Below are 22519 nucleotides of genomic sequence, written 5' to 3' on the forward strand. Positions count from 1 at the left end.
GGAACTATGGAGCTCTGTCAGAGTGACCATCGGGTTCTTGGTCACCTCCCTGACCAAGGCCCTTCTCCCCCGATTGCTCAGCTGTAGAAAGAGTCTTGGTGGTTCTAAACTTCTTCCATTTAAGAATGATGGAGGCCACTGTGTTCTTGGGGACCGTCAATGCTGCAGAAATGTTTTGGTACCCTTCTACAGATCTGTGACTCGACACAATCCTGTCTCGGAGCTCTACGGACAATTCCTTCTACCTCATAACTTGGTTTTTGCACTGACGTGCACTGTCAACTGTGGGACCTTATATAGACAGGTGTGTGCCTTTCCAAATCATGTCCAATCAATTGAATTTACCACAGGTGGACTCCAATCAAGTTGTAGAAACATCTCAAGGATGATCAATGGAAACAGGATGCACCTGAGTTCAATTTCGAGTCTCATAGCAAAGGTCTGAATACTTTTTTTTTTTACGTTCTAAATTTTCAAACATTTCTAAAAACCTGTTTTCGCTTTGCCATTATGGGGTATTGTGTGTAGATTGATTAGGAAATGTTTTTATTTAATCCGTTTTAGAATAAAGCTGTAACATAACAAAATGTGGAAAAAGTCAAGGGGTCTGAATACTTTCTGAATGCACTGTATATACAGCATTTGTAAAAGAGACCTACTGTACGTCTCAATATGTCTTCCCTGTTAAAATGAAGGTTATGCTGATTCTGGTGACTTTTGTTCTTTACTGTAAGTTATGCAACTGCATGGGTTTATCATAAAGCCTGCTTAATAACAGTGTCTCTTATGATTCAAAATAGAGATCAAAACAATAATGGAAAGCTGTATACCAGGCCGCTAAATGTCTATATGTGATGTAGTTGTTGGATCACAATGGGTAAAGGAAACAAATAATTTAATCACTGCTTTATTCATAAATTCATTTGTATACAGTGGGGGGAAAAAGTATTTAGTCAGCCACCAATTGTGCAAGTTCTCCCACTTAAAAAGATGAGAGAGGCCTGTAATTTTCATCATAGGTACACGTCAACTATGACAGACAAATTGAGATTTTTTTTCCCAGAAAATCACATTGTAGGATTTTTAATGAATTTATTTGCAAATTATGGTGGAAAATAAGTATTTGGTCACCTACAAACAAGCAAGATTTCTGGCTCTCACAGACCTGTAACTTCTTCTTTAAGAGGCTCCTCTGTCCTCCACTCGTTACCTGTATTAATGGCACCTGTTTGAACTTGTTATCAGTATAAAAGACACCTGTCCACAACCTCAAACAGTCACACTCCAAACTCCACTATGGCTAAGACCAAAGAGCTGTCAAAGGACACCAGAAACAAAATTGTAGACCTGCACCAGGCTGGGAAGACTGAATCTGCAATAGGTAAGCAGCTTGGTTTGAAGAAATCAACTGTGGGAGCAATTATTAGGAAATAGAAGACATACAAGACCACTGATAATCTCCCTCAATCTGGGGCTCCACGCAAGATCTCACCCTGTGGGGTCAAAATGATCACAAGAACGGTGAGCAAAAATCCCAGAACCACACGGGGGGACCTAGTGAATGACCTGCAGAGAGCTGGGACCAAAGTAACAAAGCCTACCATCAGTAACACACTATGCCGCCAGGGACTCAAATCCTGCAGTGCAAGACGTGTCCCCCTGCTTAAGCCAGTACATGTCCAGGCCCGTCTGAAGTGTGCTAGAGTGCATTTGGATGATCCAGAAGAGGATTGGGAGAATGTCATATGGTCAGATGAAACCAAAATATAACTTTTTGGTAAAAACTCAACTCGTCGTGTTTGGAGGACAAAGAATGCTGAGTTGCATCCAAAGAACACCATACCTACTGTGAAGCATGGGGGTGGAAACATCATGCTTTGGGGCTGTTTTTCTGCAAAGGGACCAGGACGACTGATCCGTGTAAAGGAAAGAATGAATGGGGCCATGTATCGTGAGATTTTGAGTGAAAACCTCCTTCCATCAGCAAGGGCATTGAAGATGAAACGTGGCTGGGTCTTTCAGCATGACAATGATCCCAAACACACCGCCCGGGCAACGAAGGAGTGGCTTCATAAGAAGCATTTCAAGGTCCTGGAGTGGCCTAGCCAGTCTCCAGATCTCAACCCCATAGAAAATCTTTGGAGGGAGTTGAAAGTCCGTGTTGCCCAGCGACAGCCCCAAAACATCACTGCTCTAGAGATCTGCATGGAGGAATGGGCCAAAATAACAGCAACAGTGTGTGAAAACCTTGTGAAGACTTACAGAAAACGTTTGACCTGTGTCATTGCCAACAAAGGGTATATAACAAAGTATTGAGAAACTTTTGTTATTGACCAAATACTTATTTTCCACCATAATTTGCAAATAAATTCATTAAAAATCCTACAATGTGATTTCCTGGATTTTTTTTTCTCATTTTGTCTGTCATAGTTGACGTGTACCTATGATGAAGATTACAGGCCTCTCATCTTTTTAAGTGGGAGAACTTGCACAATTGGTGGCTGACTAAATACTTTTTTCCCCCACTGTAACATGTAGTTAATTTGGTTGAATGCCAAACATGCCATTCATTTCATAACGTATTGTTTTCATGCACAATATCTAATCAGTTTGAGTACTGTTTCTGTAAACTGTAAATCAGTTTCTGCCTTTTCTGGGCATCTATAAATTGATAAAAGTGCCCTATAATATCAGAGAAAGCAAGGTTTTCCGAGATAACGTTTGCTCTTTTGTTCATGGGATGTGTGTTATGCTGACCCCTTTATGAGGCTTGAATGAAACATCCTTCACATGATGTGTAAAGGACTGAAGGTTGTCTGTCTAATGCTCCAGGGTTATTTTTAACACCCACAAATCCTCAATCTCAAAAATGTGGAGCGCTAATGGAAAAGGAAATAATGGCTGGAAAATAAATACAAATCTAGATGTGACCAATATGTCCCTGTTTAATTAAGATGACCAGCCACAGACCATCCACTGGGCACACACTGGTTGAATCATCGTTGTTTCCACGTCATTTCAATGAAATTACGTTGAACCAACATGGAATAGACATTGAATTGACGTCTGTGCCCAGTGGGCACTGACGTGTGCTGAGTGACGACATTTAAACATTTGCCTTATCTACAGTTATGCAGAATAAGAGGATGTTATATGTGTGAAGTCTTCTTCTTTTCTCCATCAAAAACATACACTTGCTTTTATTTTCTTTGTTTTTAATCTCTCAAAAATAAAGCAAACTACACCATGATCAAGCACTTTTTTCAGGAGGGAGAGTGGAGTTGAGTTGCCAGGTGAGTGGTACAGGTTCTCCATAACTCCCCCGCATTGGAGGGATTTAGATAATCCTTCCTGCCCAGATGCATACGGCTACGACAGGCAGGCATTGTCATCGTCTGGCGACCCACATCCCAGCAGGAGGCCATGAGCCAGCATGACCCACTCAGAAGCATCAGGAGAGAGAGGAGATTAGGAGAGGCTACACTAGCTGCCTGGCTAGGGCGCCTCTTAGTATTAATTTATAAAAGTGACACACCAGCATCACAGCTCAGGCATTGGAAATCCTCATTACTGTAAAACCTCCATGTCTGTGAATATCATAGTTTTATGGCATTAAGTCAAGCCATTGAAGGACAGCAGAAACAGTTGAATCGTTCAAAGGGCTTGCTGTACCCCAAAATATGGATAGATTTTTTTGCATGACAGAAAGTATAAGGTTTTGTCTTTGTTAAGATTATCTCAAATAATAGCATTGACTTTGTTGATAAGTATTTTTCCACAATAAATAAGTTATTACTGTCATATGTGGTTGTCTCACCTAGCTATCTTAAGATGAATGCACTAACTGTAAGTCGCTCTGGATAAGAGCGTCTGCTAAATGGCTAAAATGTAAATGTAATTCATTAAAAGGTTATAATGTATTCCCATATTCTAACGTATTTCCCCCACAACATTCTACTGTATCTAAACATGGATCATGTCAGTTCTCACACAGGTCTCCCTGGCAACAATAGACGTTGACACCCGAGGCACATATCTCCTCACAGGTACGAGTCACTGTGTCCGCTGTGAAGGAAAATAAGGAAGTAGAAAATGTTTGAGCAATTTACAGATGATTATTGCACTCAGTTGATTAACAATACATACATATTATTGATAGAGATTGAAAGACCTGAATGAAAGAAGACAAGTGGAATATTTACCAGTCACCACAGTTCTGCAGTACATGCTCGATGGTGGACATTCTGTCTCTTGCTTGCAGTCAGCATCAGCCTCATCACAGGTGTAGCACCTGAGTGTGAGCACTGTGGAGAAATTGACATTTAGAGCAGAAGTGATGATAGGATTCTTAAAGTGTGGATCATCATTAGCTTATGAAATAAATTAATTGGTTATGAGAAAGTTAGTTGTAAGTCTATGAAGAGGAGGGTGAGTATTTTCATTCCTTTACTAAGTTACTGAAGATCCTTCACTGACAAACATAGTTCAACAACATAATGCAACATAGGCTACATATCAATCATTTTGCCCTGGACCTGAAATATATATCTTTTTTTAAAGCACACCTCAACCAAAACTTGCACCTATCATTGCAGTGATTTCAAAGAAACGTATTTATAAACCAGTCTATATTTATTAAGTTTGCTCACCTTGAGTGCTACAGAGCAGCACCAGCAGCACGGTTGTAAGTAGCAGGGTCCTCATGTTGTCCAGTAGTGTAAAGGAGCAATGTACAGCTACAGCTTTTATACTGGTACACCTTGTACTGTACTGAGAACTCACTTAAACAGGCTGGTTTATTTCCTTGTGCATCACAGTGCACTTCCCCTTCTTTTTCTAAGAGAAATTCAAGTAATGCAGCGAGACAAGGAGGAGGAGCAACTACAGTGGAGGGACCTTTATTTGACAATCAACAATAATCTCAAAGATGATCTGATGATGTTTGATTGACTACTGTAGAGGATGGAAAATGTAGGATCGAACATGACTTAAACATCTATGTCCTGCTAGTTGCCGTCTATTAAAAACAAGCCTAGTCCTGCACTGAAAGCACTTTCAATTAGCATGATTTTTAGTCCAGAAGTGGGCTTGATCTGTGAAATGTGCCCTTGGTGTGCACTTTTTTTTTTTTTTTTTGGTATTTAATAAGTTTACCTGCTTATAGAAGGTGAAATGGTTTTTCAGTCCTCTCTATGTTCTAAGAATGCAGTCTTGCCAGTGAATCTGGCAGCAGCATCTGGGCATGCAAAGCAGACAATAGAGTGTTATCCCCATTGCTGGGAAATAACCAGGAAATAACCTGGTTAAAGAACCTAACCAGTAGGACTGCATTCTCTCATCATAGTCCAAACAACTAAATTAACCTCACAAGCATAGGCCTATTCATGAATTTAAAAAAACATTACTTTCAGAAGTTTTCATATTGAGATGCAGGGACCAACTAGGACCAGAAATTGGGCATTTCCAACACACCGGCCCATTTTTTCTCCAGAGGCCCCATTATTAGCCAAATAATGATACTTATGTGCAAAAACACCAACTTAGAAAGGCCCACTGTGCTACAGATGGACCAGCTCATCTGGCATTTGCCAGAACTGCCCTATGGCCAGTCTGTCTCTGTAGGAATGTGTGACACAGATGACATACAGCATTTCAACCTATAGTCTACTAAAGAATAAATATGTTTTTCAAAGACTAAATGGAAAAATCTCACACAAGGTTAAGGTTTGCATGGTCTTGTTAACACTAGTAGCTGGTGGGAAGTAAAGTTACCATTGATGAAACCTTCTGGCAACCTTTCACTCCATCTCACATTGCCTTATAGTTGCAGTTGGGTCCTTTTTAGGCAAGGCTGTTAGAACAACTACTACATGTTTACCTATATTTAATTGAAGGGACCCAAATAGCCCTTTGAAACCAAACCACTTTACAGCACAACATGTTGACTTGCTTGGAACTGAGAAGACTGGTTAGTGGTTAACAGTGCCCTCTTCAGGTCAAATATAGTAACGTTGGCATAGTGTGAGCTTGCTCCTCAATAATGCAAACTCTCTTGTTTACAAATCAAGTTTATGTCCTCACCAGGGGAGAACTACTGCCCCCTCTTATTCAAGCCATGGGAGTTCAAGGCCGACCCCGGTACTACAGGCATTGTTAGCAGAAAACAGGACTCCCCATAATAATAATAATAATAATAATAATAATAATAATATGCCATTTAGCAGACGCTTTTATCCAAAGCGACTTACAGTCATGCGTGCATACATTTTTGTGTATGGGTGGTCCCGGGGATCGAACCCACTACCTTGGCGTTGGGGAGGCCGGGCTCGTGGTAACGGCTGGAGCTAAGTAAATGGAATGGTATCAAATACATTAAACACATGGTTATGAGCCATCCTCTGCATGGGCGAGAAGCACGTGGCAGTTATCTTTCCAAGGAAATGTACTTCCTAAATAGGCCTATGATTAGGCTATAGTTTACTACATTGCCTAGAAACAGGCCTAAATATTGATCACCCATATTTCTGTCTGAAAATCTTCCCACTCCTAAAAGGTAGGCTATAAAAATAGCTCAAGAGAAAGTGCAAGTCTCTCCAACTCTGCTCTCTTCAAACTACATTTAGCATATTGGCTGATATAGCCCAGAAATACAATAAGAGTCATGTGAGAATCTCTGGTAATTTAATCAATTTCTTAAGTTATTTTTGCGCATTTTATATTACCTATAGGGTGGAAATTTGCTGGGACCATGGCTGGCAAGTGAGCTGCGTCACATACGCCTAAAGTCACATACGCCTAAAATAACATTGCGGGACTGCGGTTGGATTTAGAACAGTTCTTGCGGTAGCGGGTCGGAGTCCAACAGAAAGCCGGCGGGAGCGGGATAAAGAAATTGGTCCCGCGCAGACCCCTACTGTGCACCAACACACTGAACATTGTAATGTTAGAGCTGTTTAATACTGTGTCCGTGTGAAAAGTAGGGAATTAGCTAGGGAAACTGACAGATCAATAACGTTACATTGCCATACTGACTAATAAAACTGACATTGCACTGAAAAAAACGTCAGAATATCAATATTAAATCGTTTGGCCGATGGTTTAATCATCTGATTCAGGTCTAGTGTGATTGAGACAAAAATAATAGTTCATGTTAGCCAACTTTTGGCCAGCTCTCTCTCGAATGGTAAATCAATTGGCGAAAGCTAGCAAAGTTAATTTACTTCTGAAACGGGACAAAACAAAGGCTACAAAACATGTCCATACAAACAACAGCTGTTAGATATCGATATGAGGCGTCTATTATTACTATCTGACAGATAACTAGAGGCTAGAGATGACCTGGCTGTGGTAGCTACTCACTAGCGTAGTTTATTCATTCCCTCAGTCGAGAGCTGATGAAACATTAGCTAACGTTACATGTCAGTTACAATACTAGCTCAGCACTGCGAATAAACACTAGTTTCGTTTTTTTCTGTTAAGTTAAACAGCAGTTACCTTGCCAGCTACATCAGTCAACTAAACAGTAGCCACTTTCTGCTCAGTTTGCTTTAACAACTCGGTGAAAGAGCGCAACACATACACACTGAACTATCCCGTACTGGTCCACTCTAGCCAGCCTTCCAGAAGCTTTGCCTGTCAGCAGGCTCTGTTGTGTCCGCGTGGTCCTAAATCCAGCTGGTTGAAAACACTCCAAACAGCCTACCCGACCGCTCGGAGGCATCCGCATGGTCCTAAAGCACACCAAAGCCGCTTTTTGTATCACATTGCAATGATGAAACAGGTTGGGACAAAAATGCCATTTCATGACCCCTCCGTCCCCAGTGAATGTTTCGCCCCTGATTATCTGCCTCAAAAATAAGCTATTGCAACAGTGACCAGGCAGCCAATAGGCAAATTGGATCTGTGATATACTATATTGTAACTTCTATTCATGTGGCCATCATAGAGAGGTGCAGTCATCTTAGAATAAATCTATGAATAGACACTCCTCCCTGTCTGACCTGCTCAGCAAGGTGTGTCCAAGCTCGAATGCCATTTAATCATCCCACGGTGGTGCATTTGTGGGAGGCAGTACAAGGAGTCCATACAGGCGTGTCTCTGTGTGTGTGTTTCCACATGAGTGTTTACTCTGTTATTGGCTCCCTCCCTCCCTCTTTCTCTCAGTGTGTGTTTCGTAGTGTGAATGTTTACACAGTGAAATCTCCTGCTGATCCTGTCTGATAGGTGAGGTGCGGTTGCACAGGCAGAGCAGCTTAGGTAGCCAGAGAACACAGAGCTGAGAAGGACAGAAGAGAAAATCACTGTTTTCCACCAGATTAAGACATTAACAACACACTGAGAATACAAAGGAAGGAGGAACACAGGAAATAATGGATTTTGAGATAAGCGAAAAGCGAACGCTCCAGAATGCGGAATGACCCAGTAGACACTCTGTACTGGTGAGAATAGATGGACCTAGGGTTCTAATGTGGCCACTGAGGCTCTGGGACACACAGGAAGTCGCTCTTTTCTTCAGCATCACATTGTATGTGTGCCACCTAGGTATGTATCCTACCCATACATGGAAACACTTTTGTGAGCATGAATCCATGTATGAAAATACTGATTTGTATGTGTTTTAAATGTGTGAGTGCTTGTGCGTTTAAGGGCATGCCTATGTTTGCCTCAGGGTGTATGATGTATGCCAAGCAATTTCAGAATAAACTTTCTTCTGGTATCAGTTGAATAACTTTTAGTATTCCCCAACTTTTGCTCTGATGTGGTTTATACCGGTGTATCAGAATAATAGTACAGTTAGACACACAGTGGTTTGTTAATTCACCAAAACCTGGATAAGCCATGATGGTTTCAAGGCATACCTCTGGCAGCCATAATGTTTCTCTGTCATTCTTTCCATTCTTTAACCAAATTCTTTGTGCATGCTTCATCTTGTGTGTACGCTTCTTCTTGTGTGCACACACCTTTAGTTGGACTGGTGTGTCTGAGTCAGTAATTCACATTGATTGCAACATATCTTACATGAGAAAACAACCGAAAGCAGGTGGCCATGAGGACAATTCAAACCCATCAATCAATCAATCAATCAAATGTATTTATAAAGCCCTTTTTACATCAGCAGAGTGAAAAGTGCTTATACTGAAACCCAGCCTAAAACCCGAAAGAGCAAGCAATGCAGATTTAGAAGCACGGTGGCTATGAAAAACTCCCTAGAAAGGCAGGAACCTAGGAAGAAACCTAGAGAGGAACCAGGCTCTGAGGGGTGGCCAGTCCCCTTCTGGCTGTGCCCGGTGGAGATTATAAGAGTACATGGCCATTTAGGCCAGATCGTTCTTCAAGATGTTCAAACGTTCATAGATGACCAGCAGGGTCAAATAATAATCACAGTGGTTATAGAGGGTGCAACAGGTCAGCACCTCAGGAGTAAATATCAGTTGGCTTTTTATAGCCTAGCATTCAGAGGTCGAGCCAGTAGGTGCAGTAGAGAGAGAGAGAGAGAGAGAGAGAGAGAGAGTAGGAGTGAGAAAAGATACAGGGAGATGGGGAGAGAGAGGGTCGAAACAGCAGGTCCGGGACAAGGTAGCACGTCTGGTGAACAGGTCAGGGTTCCATAGCCGCAGGCAGAACAGCAGAAACTAAGATCTCACCCATTGCACAAGCCCGAGGGGGTGCAAAACCGGACAGGAAGATCACGTCAGTGACTCAACCCATTCAAGTTGAGATTAGCTGGAACTAAGTGATTCACCCCTTCTAGGGACGGCATGGAAGAGCATTATCAAGCCAGTGACTCAGCCCCCGTAATATGCTCAGAGGCGGAGAATCCCAGTGGAGAGAGGGGAGCCAGCCATGCAGAGACAGCAAGGGTGGTTCATCACTCCAGGAAAAAAAGCTGCTCTTTAAATATTTTATATACTGTACCAGTCAAAAGTTTGGACACACCTACTCATTCAAGAGTTATTCTTTATTTTTACTATTTTCTACATTGTAGAATAGTAGTGAAGACATCAACACTATGAAATAACACATATGGAATCATGTAGTAAGCAAGAAAGTGTTAAAAAAATCAAAATATATTTTATATTTGAGATTCTTCAAATAGCCACCCTTTGCCTTGATGACAGCTTTGCACACTCTTGGCATTCTCTCAACCAGCTTCACCTGGAATGGTTTTCCAACAGTCTTGAAGGAGTTCCCACATATGCTGAGCACTTGTTGGCTGCTTTTCCTTAACTCTGTCATCTGACTCATCCCAAACCATATCAATTGGGTTGAGGTCGAGGGATTGTGGAGGCCAGGTCATCTGATGCAGCAATCCATCACTCTCCTTCTTGGTAAAATAGCCCTTACACAGCCTGGAGGTGTGTTGGGTCATTGTCCTGTTGAAAAACAAATGATAGTCCCACTAAGCCCAAACCAGATGGGATGGCGTATCGCTGCAGAATGCTGTGGTAGCCATGCTGGTTAAGTGTGTCTTGAATTCTAAATAAATCACAGACAGTGTCACCAGCAAAGCACCCCCACACCATAACACCTCCTCCTCCATGCTTTATGGTGGGAACTAAACATGCGGTTTGAACCAAAAATCTCAAATTTGGACTTCAGACCAAAGGACAAAGTTCCACCGGTCTAATGTCCATTGCTCGTATTTCTTGGCCCAAGCAGGTCTCTTCTTATTATTGGTGTCCTTTAGTAGTGGTTTCTTTGCAGCAATTCAACCATGAAGGCCTGATTCACACAGTCCCCTCTGAACAGTTGATGTTGAGATGTGTCTGTTACTTGAACTCTGTGAAGCATTTATTTGAGCTGCACTTTCTGAGGCTGGTAACTCTAATGAACTCTGGGTCTTCCATTCCTGTGGCGGTCCTCATGAGAGCCAGTTTCATCATAGCGCTTGATGGTTTTTGCGACTGCACTTGAAGAAACTTTCAAAGTTCTTGAACTTTTCTGTATTGACTGACCTTCATGTCTTAAAGTAATGATGGACTGTTGTTTCTCTTTGTTTGAGCTGTTCTTGCCATAATATGGACTTGGTCTTTTACCAAATAGGGCTATCTTCTGTATACCCCCCACCACACACACACACACACACCTTGTCACAACACAACTGATTGGCTCAAATGCATTAATAAGGAAATAAATTCCACAAATTAACTTTTAAGAAGGCACACCTGTTAATTGAAATGCATTCCAGGTGACTACCTCATGAAGCTGGTTTTGAGAGAATGCCAAGAGTGTGCAAAGCTGTCATCATGACAAAGGGTGGCTATTTGAAGAATCTCAAATATAAAATATATTTTGATTTGTTTAACACTTTCTTGCTTACTACATGATTCCATATGTGTTATTTCATTGTTTTGATGTCTTCACTATTATTCTACCATGTAAAAAATGTAAAAACAAAGAAAAACCCTTGAGTGAGTAGGTGTGTCCAAACTTTTGACTGGTAGTGTATGTTCGTCAAAAGAGAGATCAGGGTCCAGAGTAACATCGAGGTCCTTCAAAGTTTTATTTGAGGCGACTGTATAACCATCAAGATTAACTGACAGATCAAACAGCAGATATCTTTGTTTCTTGGGAACTAGAATTAGCATCTCTGTTTTGTCCAAGTTAAAAATTAAAACATTTGCTGCCATCCACTTCCTTATGTCTGAAACACAGGCTTCGAGGCTAGGCAATTTTGGGGCTTCACCATGTTTCATCGAAATGTACAGCTGTGTGTCGTTTGCATAGCAGTGAAAGTTTACATTGAGTTTCCGAATGACATCCCCAAGAGGTAGAGTATACACTGAGTGTACAAAACATTAGGAACACCTGCTCTTTCCATGACATAGACTGACCAGGTGAATCCAGGTGAAAGCTATGATCCCTTGTTATTGATGTCACTTGTTAAATGTACTTCAATCAGTGTAGATGAAGGGGAGGAGACCAGTTAAAGAAGGATTGTCAAGGCTTGAGACAATTGAGACATGGATTATGTATGTGCACCATTCAGAGGGTGAATGGGCAAGACAAAATATTTAAGTGCCTTTGAACGGGGTATGGTAGTAGGTGCCAAGCGCACTGGTTGGAATGTGTCAAGAACTGCCACGCTGCTGGGTTTTTCATGCTCAACAGTTTCCTTTGTGTTTCAAGAATGGTCCACCACCCAAAGGACATCCAACCAACTTGACACAACTGTGGGAAGCATTGGAGTCAACATGTCCTGTGGAACGCTTTTGACACCTTTTAGAGTCCATGCACCGATGAATTGAGGCTGTTCTGAGGGCAAAAGGGGGTGCAACTCAATATTAGAAAGGTGTTCCTAATGTTTTATACACTCAGTGAAAACAATAGTACCGTAGTCCTAAAACGGAACCTTGAGGAACACCGATACTTACCATAGATTTTTCAGAGGACAAACCATCCACAGAGACAAACTGATATCTTTCCTACATATAAGATCTAAACCAGGCAAGAACTTGTCCCTGTAGCTAGTCGGAAGACTTCCAATTTGGTGGAGCGCCATTTCCATTCCAATTTTCTGGAAGCTTGCTTCAGGGCTTTGGTATTTTCTGTATACCAGGGAGCTAGTTTCTTGTGACAAATGTTTTTGTTTTTAGCGGTGCGACTGCATCTAGGGTACTATGCAAGGTTAAGTTTAGATCCTCGGTTAGGTGGTCAACTGATTTTTGTACTCTGCCATCCTTAGGTAGGTGTAGGGAGTCTGGAAGGGCATCTAGGAATCTTTGGGTTGTCCAAGAATTTATAGCATGTGTTTTGATAATCCTTGATTGAGGTCTTAGCGAAATATTTGTTGCAATTGCAAACGTAATAAAATGGTGGTCTGATAGTCCAGGATTATGAGGAAAAACATATTGATCCACAATATTTATTACACAAAACTAGATCCAGGGTATGATTGTGGCAATGTGTAGGTCGCAAGACATGTTGGACAAAACCCACTGAGTCGAAGATGACTCGAAAGCCATTTGGAGTGGGTTTGTGGACTTTGAAGTCACCAAAATGTTTTATATTATCTGCCATGACCACAATGTCCAATAGGAATTCAGGGAACTCAATGAGGAAAGCTGTATACAGCCCAGGAGGCCTGTAAACAGTAGCTATAAAAAGTGATTGAGTAGGCTGCATAGATTTCATGACTAGAAGCTCAAAAGACAAAAACGCTGCAATGTTTTTATTTTTTATTGAAATTTGCATTCATAAATGTTAGCAACACCTCCGCAGTTGCGGGATGCTCAAGGGATATGGTCACTAGTGTAACCAGGAGGAGAGGCCTCATTTAACACAGTAAATTCATCAGGCTTGAGCCATGTTTCAGTCAGGCCAATCACATCAAGTTTATGATCAACGCTGAAGCTATGTTGCACTTGGTGACCTCTGACTGTTTCATCCTAACATCATTGGTGCCCACGTGGATAATAAGATCCCTATACCATCTACACTCGCCAGTTTTAGCCTCAGCCAGCACCATCTTCAGATTAGCCTTTACGTTGGTAACCCCTGACCCCTGGTAAACAATGTATGATCGCTGGATGATTCTTTTTAAGTCTAATATTGCAGGTAATGGAGTCACCAATGACTAGAGTTTACAATTTGTCAGAGCTAATGGTGGGAGGTTTCAGACCCCATAACGGGTGGAGGAGAGACCTGGGAAGGCCCGGGCTCTGACTTTGACTCGTTGCTTAGTGGGGAAAACCGGTTGAAAGTTTCTATCGGCTGAATGAGCGACACCGGTTGAACATGCCGACAGCATTTCTTTCCAAAAGCCATCAGCTTGTTTGGCAGGTTTCAAGCAAGACAAACTAAGAACAACCTGTTATTAAAGAGAAACTGACACAGAATACCTCAGTACCTGGTGTAGAGTGTTTTCTTACTGGTCTCAAGACTGACTTGGACACGACTTAGGCTTTAGGCTTTTAGGCGTGCACATCACTGACGACCTGAAATGGTCCCTTCACACAGACAGTGTGGTGAAGTAGGCGCAACAGCGTCTCTACAACCACAGGAGGCTGAAGAAATGTGGCTTGGCCCCTAAGACCATCATGAACTTCTACAGATGCACCATTGAGAGCATCCTTTTGGGCTGTATCACCGCCTGGTACGGCAATTGCACCATCTGCAACCGCAGGGCTCTCCAGAGGGTGGTACGGTCAGCCCAACGCATCACTGGGGGCACACTGCCTGCCCTCCAGGACATCTACATCACCTGGTGTCACAGGAAGGCCAAGAAGATCATCAAGGACCTCAGCTACCCGAGCCACGGCCTGTTCACCCCACTACCATCTAGAAGGCAGAGATAGTACAGGTGCATCAAAGCAGGGACCGAGAGACTGATAAACAGCTTTTATCTCCAGGCCATCAGACTGTTAAACAGTCACCACTAGCCATCATCCGCTTAGTACCCTTCCCTGAGAGGGCTGCCTTGCTTCTAGCTCTTAGGAATGATGTATTATTTCTTACGTTATTAGCCCCCAAAATTGTTTGTGTTATTACATACAGCCGGGAAGAACTATTGGATATCAGAGCAGCGGTAACTCACTACTACCAGCATTGCGACCAGGAATATGACTTTCCTGAAGCGGATCCTTTGTTCGCAACCCCCAGGGCAATTGAACTGATTCCAGAGGCCGACCCAAAACAACGCCGGAGGTCCTAGGAGTGGTCTTCTAGTCCGACTTAGGAGGCGTGCACACCACCCACCGCTTCCAAGTATATTACTCGCTAATGTTCAGTCTCTGGATAATAAAGTTGATGAGCTCAGGGTGAGGGATTCTTTCCATAGAGACATCAGGGATTGTAACATACTCTGTTTCACGGAAACATGGCTCTCTCTGGAAATACTGTCAGAGTCGGTCCAGCCAGTTGTGTTCTCAGTTCATCACGCAGACAGGAATAAATATCTCTCCGGGAATTAGAAGGGCGGAGGTGTATGTTTTATGATTAACGACTCATGGTGTAATTGTGATAACATACAGGAACTCAAGTCCTTTTGTTCACCCGACCTAGAATACCTCACAGTCAAATGCTGACCGTATTATCTCCCAAGAGAATATTATTTGTTTATAGTCACGGCCGTGTATATCCCCCCTCAAGCCGATACCACGACGGCCCTCAAAGAACTTCACTGGACTTTATGCAAACTGGAAAACACATATCCTGAGGCTGCATTTATTATAGCTGGGGATTTTAAGAAAAAGCAAAGTTGAGGAAAAGGCTACCGAAGTTCTATCAACACATTGACTGTAGTACTCGCGCTGCTAAAACACTCGACCACTGCTACTCCAACTTCCGGGATGCATACAAGGCCCTCCCCTGCCCTCCTTTCGGCAAATCTGACCACGACTCCATTTTGCTCCTCCCTTCCTATAAGCAGAAACTCAAACAGGAAGTACCCGTGCTAAGGACTATTCAACACTGGTCTGACCAATCGGAATCCACGCTTCAAGATTGTTTTGATCATGCGGACTGGGATATGTTCCGGGTAGCTTCAGAGAATAATATCAACGTATATACTGATACGGTGACTGAGTTTATCAGGAAGTGTATAGGTTGTACCCACTGTGACTATTAAAACCTACCCCAACCAGAAACCGTGGATAGAAGGCAGCATTCGCACAAAACTGAAAGCGCGAACCACCGCATTTAACCATGGCAAGGTAACTGGGAATATGGCAGAATACAAACAGTGTAGTTATTCCCTCCACAAGGCAATCAAACAGGCAAAACGTCAGTATAGGGATGAAGAGGAGTCGCAATTCAACGGCTCAGACACGAGACGTATGTGGCAGGGTCTACAGACAATCACGGACTACAAAAGGAAAACCAGCCACGTTGCGGACACAGACGTCTTTCTTCCGGACAAGCTAAACACCTTTTTCGCCCACTTTGAGGATAATACAGTGCCACCGACGTGGCTTGCTACCAAGGACTGTGGGCTCTCCTTCTCCGTGGCCGACGTGAGTAAGACATTTAAGCGGGTTAACCCTCGCAAGGCTGCCGGCCAAGTTGGCATCCCTAGCCGCGTCCGCAGACCAGCTGGCTGGTGTGTTTACGGACATTTTCAATCTCTCCCTATCCCAGTCTGTTGTCCCCACATGCTCAAGATGGCCACCATTGTCCCTGTACCCAAGAAAGCAAGTGTAACTGAACTAAATGACTATCGCTCCGTAGCATTCACTTCTGTCATCATGAAGTGCTTTGAGAGACTAGTCAAGGATCATATCACCTCTACCTTACCTGCCACCCTAGACCCACTTCAATTTGCTTACCGTCCCAATAGATCCACAGACGATGCAATCGCCATCACACTGCACACTGACTTATCCCATCTGGACAAGAGGAATACCTATGTAAGAATGCTGTTCATTGACTATAGCTCAGCATTCAACACCATAGTACCCTCCAAGCGCATCATTAAGCTTGAGGCCCTGGGTCTGAACCCCGCTCTGTGCAACTGGGTCCTGGACTTCCTGACGGGCCGCCCCCAGGTGGTGAAGGTAGGAAACAACATCTCCACTTCGCTTATCCTCAACATTGGGGCCCCACAAGGGTGTGTGCTCAACCCCCTCCTGTACTCCCTGTTCACCCATGACTGCGTGGCCAAGCACGTCTCCAGCTCAATCATCAAGTTTACAGATGACACAACAGTAGTAGGCTTGATTACCAACAATGACGAGACTGCCTACAGGGAGGAGGTGAGGGCTCTGGGAGTGTGGTGCAGGAAAATAACCTCTCACTCAATGTAAAAAAAACAAAGGAGATGATCGTGGACTTCATGAAACAGCAGAGCGAGCACCCCCTATCCATTCCTCGGCGTACACATCACTGACAAACTGAAATGGTCCACCCACACAATCAGTGTGGTAAAGAAGGTGCAAAAGCGCCTCTTCAACCTCAGGAGGCTGAAGAAATGTGGCTTGGCACCTAAAACCCTCACAAACCTTTACAGATGCACAATTGAGAGCATCCTGTCGGGCTGTATCACCGCCTGGTACGGCAACAGCACCGCCTGCAACCGCAGGGCTCTCCAGAGGGTGGTGCGGTCTGCCCAACACATCACCGGGAGCAAACTACCAGCCCTCCAGGACACCTACAGCACCCAATGTCACAGGAAGGCTAAAAATATCATCAAGGACAACAACCACCCGAGCCACTGCCTGTTCACCCCGCTATCATCCAGAAGGTGAGGTCAGTACAGGTGCATCAAAGCTGGGACCGAAAGACTGAAAAACAGCTTCTATCTCAAGGCCATCAGACTGTTAAATAGCCTTCACTAGCACATTAGAGGCTGCTGCCTATATACATAGATTAGAAATCGCTGGCCACATTAATAAATGGAACACTAGTCACTTTAATAATGTTTACATACAGTGGGGGAAAAAAGTATTTAGTCAGCCACCAATTGTGCAAGTTATCCCACTTAAAAAGATGAGAGAGGCCTGTAATTTTCATCATAGATACACGTCAACTATGACAGACAAATTGAGGAAAAGAAATCCAGAAAATCACATTGTAGGATTTTTTATGAATTTATTTGCAAATTATGGTGGAAAATAAGTATTTGGTCACCTACAAACAAGCAAGATTTCTGGCTCTCACAGACCTGTAACTTCTTCTTTAAGAGGCTCCTCTGTCCTCCACTCGTTACCTGTATTAATGGCACCTGTTTGAACTTGTTATCAGTATAAAAGACACCTGTCCACAACCTCAAACAGTCACACTCCAAACTCCACTATGGCCAAGACCAAAGAGCTGTCAAAGGACACCAGAAACAAAATTGTAGACCTGCACCAGGCTGGGAAGACTGAATCTGCAATAGGTAAGCAGCTTGGTTTGAAGAAATCAACTGTGGGAGCAATTATTAGGAAATGGAAGACATTCAAGGCCACTGATAATCTCCCTCGATCTGGGGCTCCCTGCAAGATCTCACCCCGTGGGGTCAAAATGATCACAAGAACGGTGAGCAAAAATCCCAGAACCACACAGGGGACCTAGTGAATGACCTGCAGAGAGCTGGGACCAAAGTAACAAAGCCTACCATCAGTAACACACTACGCTGCCAGGGACTCAAATCCTGCAGTGCCAGACGTGTCCCCCTGCTTAAGCCAGTACATGTCCAGGCCCGTCTGAAGTTTGCTAGAGTGCATTTGGATGATCTAGAAGAGGATTGGGAGAATGTCATATGGTCAGATGAAACCAAAATATAACTTTTTGGTAAAAACTCAACTCGTCGTGTTTGGAGGACAAAGAATGCCGAGTTGCATCCAAAGAACACCATACCTACTGTGAAGCATGGGGGTGGAAACATCATGCTTTGGGGCTGTTTTTCTGCAAAGGGACCAGGACGACTGATCCGTGTAAAGGAAAGAATGAATGGGGCCATGTATCGTGAGATTTTGAGTGAAAACCTCCTTCCATCAGCAAGGGCATTGAAGATTAAACGTGGCTGGGTCTTTCAGCATGACAATGATCCCAAACACACTGCCCGGGCAACGAAGGAGTGGCTTCGTAAGAAAAAAAGTTTTCTTAGCACTTTTAATGATAAAGGCTTTAAACATTACTCGATTCAGTCTGCCTATCCGTGACGTCATCGCCCCGCGCCAGCAGCAGCGCAAAGGCGCAAAGACAACAAAACATAGCATGGCGGACGACAGAGGAGAAGCCGACGAGCGAGAAATTATCAAGCCACCATTGCGGTCCTTACAAGAAACAGGAATCTAGGAAACTTCTCCTGCACTGTCCAGTATCCAGGTATTTATTTCAGTCACACTGGTTTTTTGGCTAAAAGGTTACTGAATCGATTTCAAGTCACTGAATCGTTTCGGATCGTATCGTTCTAAATGAACCAATATCGTCCTTGAATCGTATCGACAACCACGAATCGTGATACAAATCGAATCGTTGTTAAAACGAATCGTTACACCCCTAATATATATATATATATATATATATATACACTGCTCAAAAAAATAAAGGGAACACTAAAATAACACATCCTAGATCTGAATGAATGAAATAATACTTTTTTCTTTACATAGTTGAATGTGCTGACAACAAAATCACACAAAAATTATCAATGGAAATCAAATTTATCAACCCATGGAGGTCTGGATTTGGAGTCACCCTCAAAATTAAAGTGGAAAACCACACTACAGGCTGATCCAACTTTGATGAAATGTCCTTAAAACAAGTCAAAATGAGGCTCAGTAGTGTGTGTGGCCTCCACGTGCCTGTATGACCTCCCTACAACGCCTGGGCATGCTCCTGATGAGGTGGCGGATGGTCTCCTGAGGGATCTCCTCCCAGACCTGGACTAAAGCATCCGCCAACTGCTGGACAGTCTGTGGTGCAACGTGCCGTTGATGGATGGAGCGAGACATGATGTCCCAGATGTGCTCAATTGGATTCAGGTCTGGGGAACGGGCGGGCCAGTCCATAGCATCAATGCCTTCCTCTTGCAGGAACTGCTGACACACTCCAGCCACATGAGGTCTAGCATTGTCTTGCATTAGGAGGAATCCAGGGCCAACCGCACCAGCATATGGTCTCACAAGGGGTCTGAGGATCTCATCTCGGTACCTAATGGCAGTCTGGCTACCTCTGGCGAGCACATGGAGGGGTGTGCGGCCCCCCAAAGAAATGCCACCCCACACCATGACTGACCCACCGCCAAACCGGTCATGCTGGAGGATGTTGCAGGCAGCAGAACGTTCTCCACGGCGTCTCCAGACTCTGTCACGTCTGTCACATGTGCTCTGTGTGAACCTGCTTTCATCTGTGAAGAGCACAGGGCGCCAGTGGCGAATTTGCCAATCTTGGTGTTCTCTGGCAAATGCCAAACGTCCTGCACGGTGTTGGGCTGTAAGCACAACCACCACCTGTGGACGTCGGGCCCTCATACCACCCTCATGGAGTCTGTTTCTGACCGTTTGAGCAGACACATGCACATTTGTGGCCTGCTGGAGGTCATTTTGCAGGGCTCTGGCAGTGCTCCTCCTGCTCCTCCTTGCACAAAGGCAGAGGTAGCAGTCCTGCTGCTGGGTTGTTGCCCTCCTACGGCCTCCTCCACGTCTCCTGATGTACTGGCCTGTCTCCTGGTAGCGCCTCCATGCTCTGGACACTACGCTGACAGACACAGCAAACCTTCTTGCCACAGCTCGCATTGATGTGCCATCCTGGATGAGCTGCACTACCTGAGCCACTTGTGTGGGTTGTAGACTCCGTCTCATGCTACCACTAGAGTGAAAGCACCGCCAGCATTCAAAAGTGACCAAAACATCAGCCAGGAAGCATAGGAACTGAGAAGTGGTCTGTGGTCACCACCTGCAAAACCAGTCCTTTATTGGGGGTGTCTTGCTAATTGCCTATAATTTCCACCTGTGGTCTATTCCATTTGCACAACAGCATGTGACATTTATTGTCAATCAGTGTTGCTTCCTAAGTGGACAGTTTGATTTCACAGAAGTGTGATTGACTTGGAGTTACATTGTGTTGTTTAAGTGTTCACTTTATTTTTTTGAGCAGTGTATATACATATATATATATATTCCGGACTCTAACATTGGTCATTCTGATATTTCTTAATTTCTTTCTTTTTACTTTTTGGATTATGTGTGTATTGTTTTGTATTGCTAGATACTACTGCACTGTTGGAGCTTGAAACACAAGCATTTCGCTGCACCTGCGATAAAATCTGCAAATCTGTTTATGCGACCAATAAACTTTGATTTGAGATGTAGCGAAGAGCCAGAATCAATGTGTCATCTCAAAGTAATTTGATGACAGCAAACCCATCATACAGTATGAAAATATGTTATGTAATGTCTGTTGTGGACTGAAAACATTCTGTCTTTTGTGGAGAGGTTGAATATTAACTGGTGGTTATGTAAGGGAGTAGGGTAAAGGGGGGTATTTCTTCTGTCAGAACTGAGGGGCCAATTGTGCTCTAAAGAAGAAAAAGGTAGTTGATCCCTTGCTCATAAAAAAGGCAAGTGGGAAGTCATGAAATTACTATGGTGATAACATGTCAATAACACATCAGTGTGTAGGTAATAATATGCTGATTTATATGATTCTAAAATACTAATCAGATAGATCAGGTTCTCTCTATCTATCATACATTAACCACCACTGTTCCTCTCTCTTTCACTTCCTCCCTCCACTATGATCTTCCTCTGGCAGCTGGAGCCATCTTGATACGATCTCCTGAGCAGAGTCTGACCAGGCCTGTCCAACAGGATGTATTGTTCTCTGTGGACATCTCCTGTGTTGGGATTCCCACCATACAGTGGACCTTTATGTCTGGCAGGGTGAGCAGAGACATTGGGGCCTGGCAACCTGGGGGGTATACCAATGTATCAGAGGACTACATGGACAGAATCCACACATACACTAATGGATCTATGGGACTGTCGGACCTACGTATTCAGGACACCGGTTTCTACGTGATCACTGTGACTGAACTGTCCGGGAGCAGCAAAGATGCAGGATTTGTCTTGAAGGTGGAAGGTGAGTGGATAGTGGGCGCAGGCCTATATGTGGTCCTCTGTAGCTCAGCTGGTAGAGCACGGCGCTTGTAACGCCAAGGTAGTGGGTTCGATCCCCGGGACCACCCATACACAAAAATGTATGCACGCATGACTGTAAGTCGCTTTGGATAAAAGCGTCTGCTAAATGGCATATTATTATTATATAAAATGTGTCATTTTGCTTTAGGCTACAATGTTAGTGTTTCATCATAGCTGACATTTACAAGAACCCCTTTATGGAACTGTTTTACTCTCAGTCCTGGAGACAGTTTCTGTAGCAGCCTTATGGTGTTATTGAACAGTATCTTTATGAGTAGTTCAGTACAAGTGACCATCATTGAACTCTACCTTTATGATTAAGCTAGTTTAGTGGAAATGAGAATTAACATTGTGTGTTCTCCCTCACTGTGTTGTAGAGGTTCTGTATGAGGACTTCCAGTATCTGTCAGTGTTTGCTGTAGTTCTGGCCTCCCTGGCTGGCTTTCTCATGGTCTCCATGTGGCTCATGGACAAAGCCTACTGCCGGATCAAGGCATGGAGACATAGGAGGCAGATGCCAGGTAAATACTTTTAGAATGATTTTGGTGTAATAGAAACATTTAGTAATTCAATGACTCAAGTTTGATTGTTCTTGTGTGTACTCGGTTTGTGTCATTGAATTTCTCTTTTTTTATTATTATCTCCAGAGAATGATATAACGGAGCTGCAACCTCTCTGATATGAAGATATATGACAAATCCACATGATACTGCCCAACAACCAATCTGAGCTAAAATGAAAGACTCATTTTATAAATCAATGAAAGCGTCCACAGCGTGTAAATATCACCAAGTTACTGATTCCAGGAACAGATGAAGGATTGTCAACCTACGTGCCTCAAGACTAGCTGCATGTATTATTTTACTGTACATTAAAACTGTATACACAACAGCTGATATTAATCAATGCTATTTTATATAAGGAAACACACTGACAAGTGGAAACAAAATATATAT

The 22519-nt window shown here is 43.4% G+C and overlaps 2 protein-coding genes across 2 annotated transcripts; one reads left to right on the top strand and one right to left on the bottom strand.

Annotated features, from left to right (window-relative positions):
- Nucleotides 1–3198: 3198 nt before the first annotated feature.
- On the bottom strand, nucleotides 3199–6200 carry LOC121567021 (short neurotoxin 7). The gene is made up of 3 exons (XM_041876959.2): nucleotides 4650–6200; nucleotides 4203–4304; nucleotides 3199–4065 (listed from the first exon to the last, which is right to left on the bottom strand). The coding sequence occupies exons 1-3, from the start codon at nucleotides 4702–4704 to the stop codon at nucleotides 3980–3982; spliced, it is 243 nt and encodes an 80-aa protein (XP_041732893.1). The 5' UTR covers nucleotides 4705–6200; the 3' UTR covers nucleotides 3199–3979.
- Nucleotides 6201–8210: 2010 nt separating this feature from the next.
- On the top strand, nucleotides 8211–22454 carry LOC121557807 (V-set and transmembrane domain-containing protein 5-like). Its single transcript, XM_041871273.2, has 4 exons — nucleotides 8211–8541; nucleotides 21178–21504; nucleotides 21941–22084; nucleotides 22211–22454. Exons 1-4 carry the CDS (start codon nucleotides 8466–8468, stop codon nucleotides 22240–22242), a joined length of 579 nt encoding a protein of 192 aa, XP_041727207.2. The 5' UTR covers nucleotides 8211–8465; the 3' UTR covers nucleotides 22243–22454.
- Nucleotides 22455–22519: the final 65 nt, after the last annotated feature.

This window comes from Coregonus clupeaformis, chromosome 5 (assembly GCF_020615455.1).
Source record: "Coregonus clupeaformis isolate EN_2021a chromosome 5, ASM2061545v1, whole genome shotgun sequence".
In the NCBI taxonomy this organism is placed as follows: domain Eukaryota; kingdom Metazoa; phylum Chordata; class Actinopteri; order Salmoniformes; family Salmonidae; genus Coregonus; species Coregonus clupeaformis.

Coding starts and splice junctions, on each gene's coding strand:
- LOC121567021 (XM_041876959.2), bottom strand. CDS start 4,704: ATGAGGACCCTGCTACTTACAACCGTGCTGCTGGTGCTGCTCTGTAGC. Junction 4,305..4,649: donor GCTGCTCTGTAGCACTCAAG/GTGAGCAAACTT, acceptor ATTTCTCCACAG/TGCTCACACTCAGGTGCTAC. Junction 4,066..4,202: donor CTGCAGAACTGTGGTGACTG/GTAAATATTCCA, acceptor TTTCCTTCACAG/CGGACACAGTGACTCGTACC.
- LOC121557807 (XM_041871273.2), top strand. CDS start 8,466: ATGTGGCCACTGAGGCTCTGGGACACACAGGAAGTCGCTCTTTTCTTC. Junction 8,542..21,177: donor ATTGTATGTGTGCCACCTAG/GTATGTATCCTA, acceptor TTCCTCTGGCAG/CTGGAGCCATCTTGATACGA. Junction 22,085..22,210: donor ACATAGGAGGCAGATGCCAG/GTAAATACTTTT, acceptor TATTATCTCCAG/AGAATGATATAACGGAGCTG.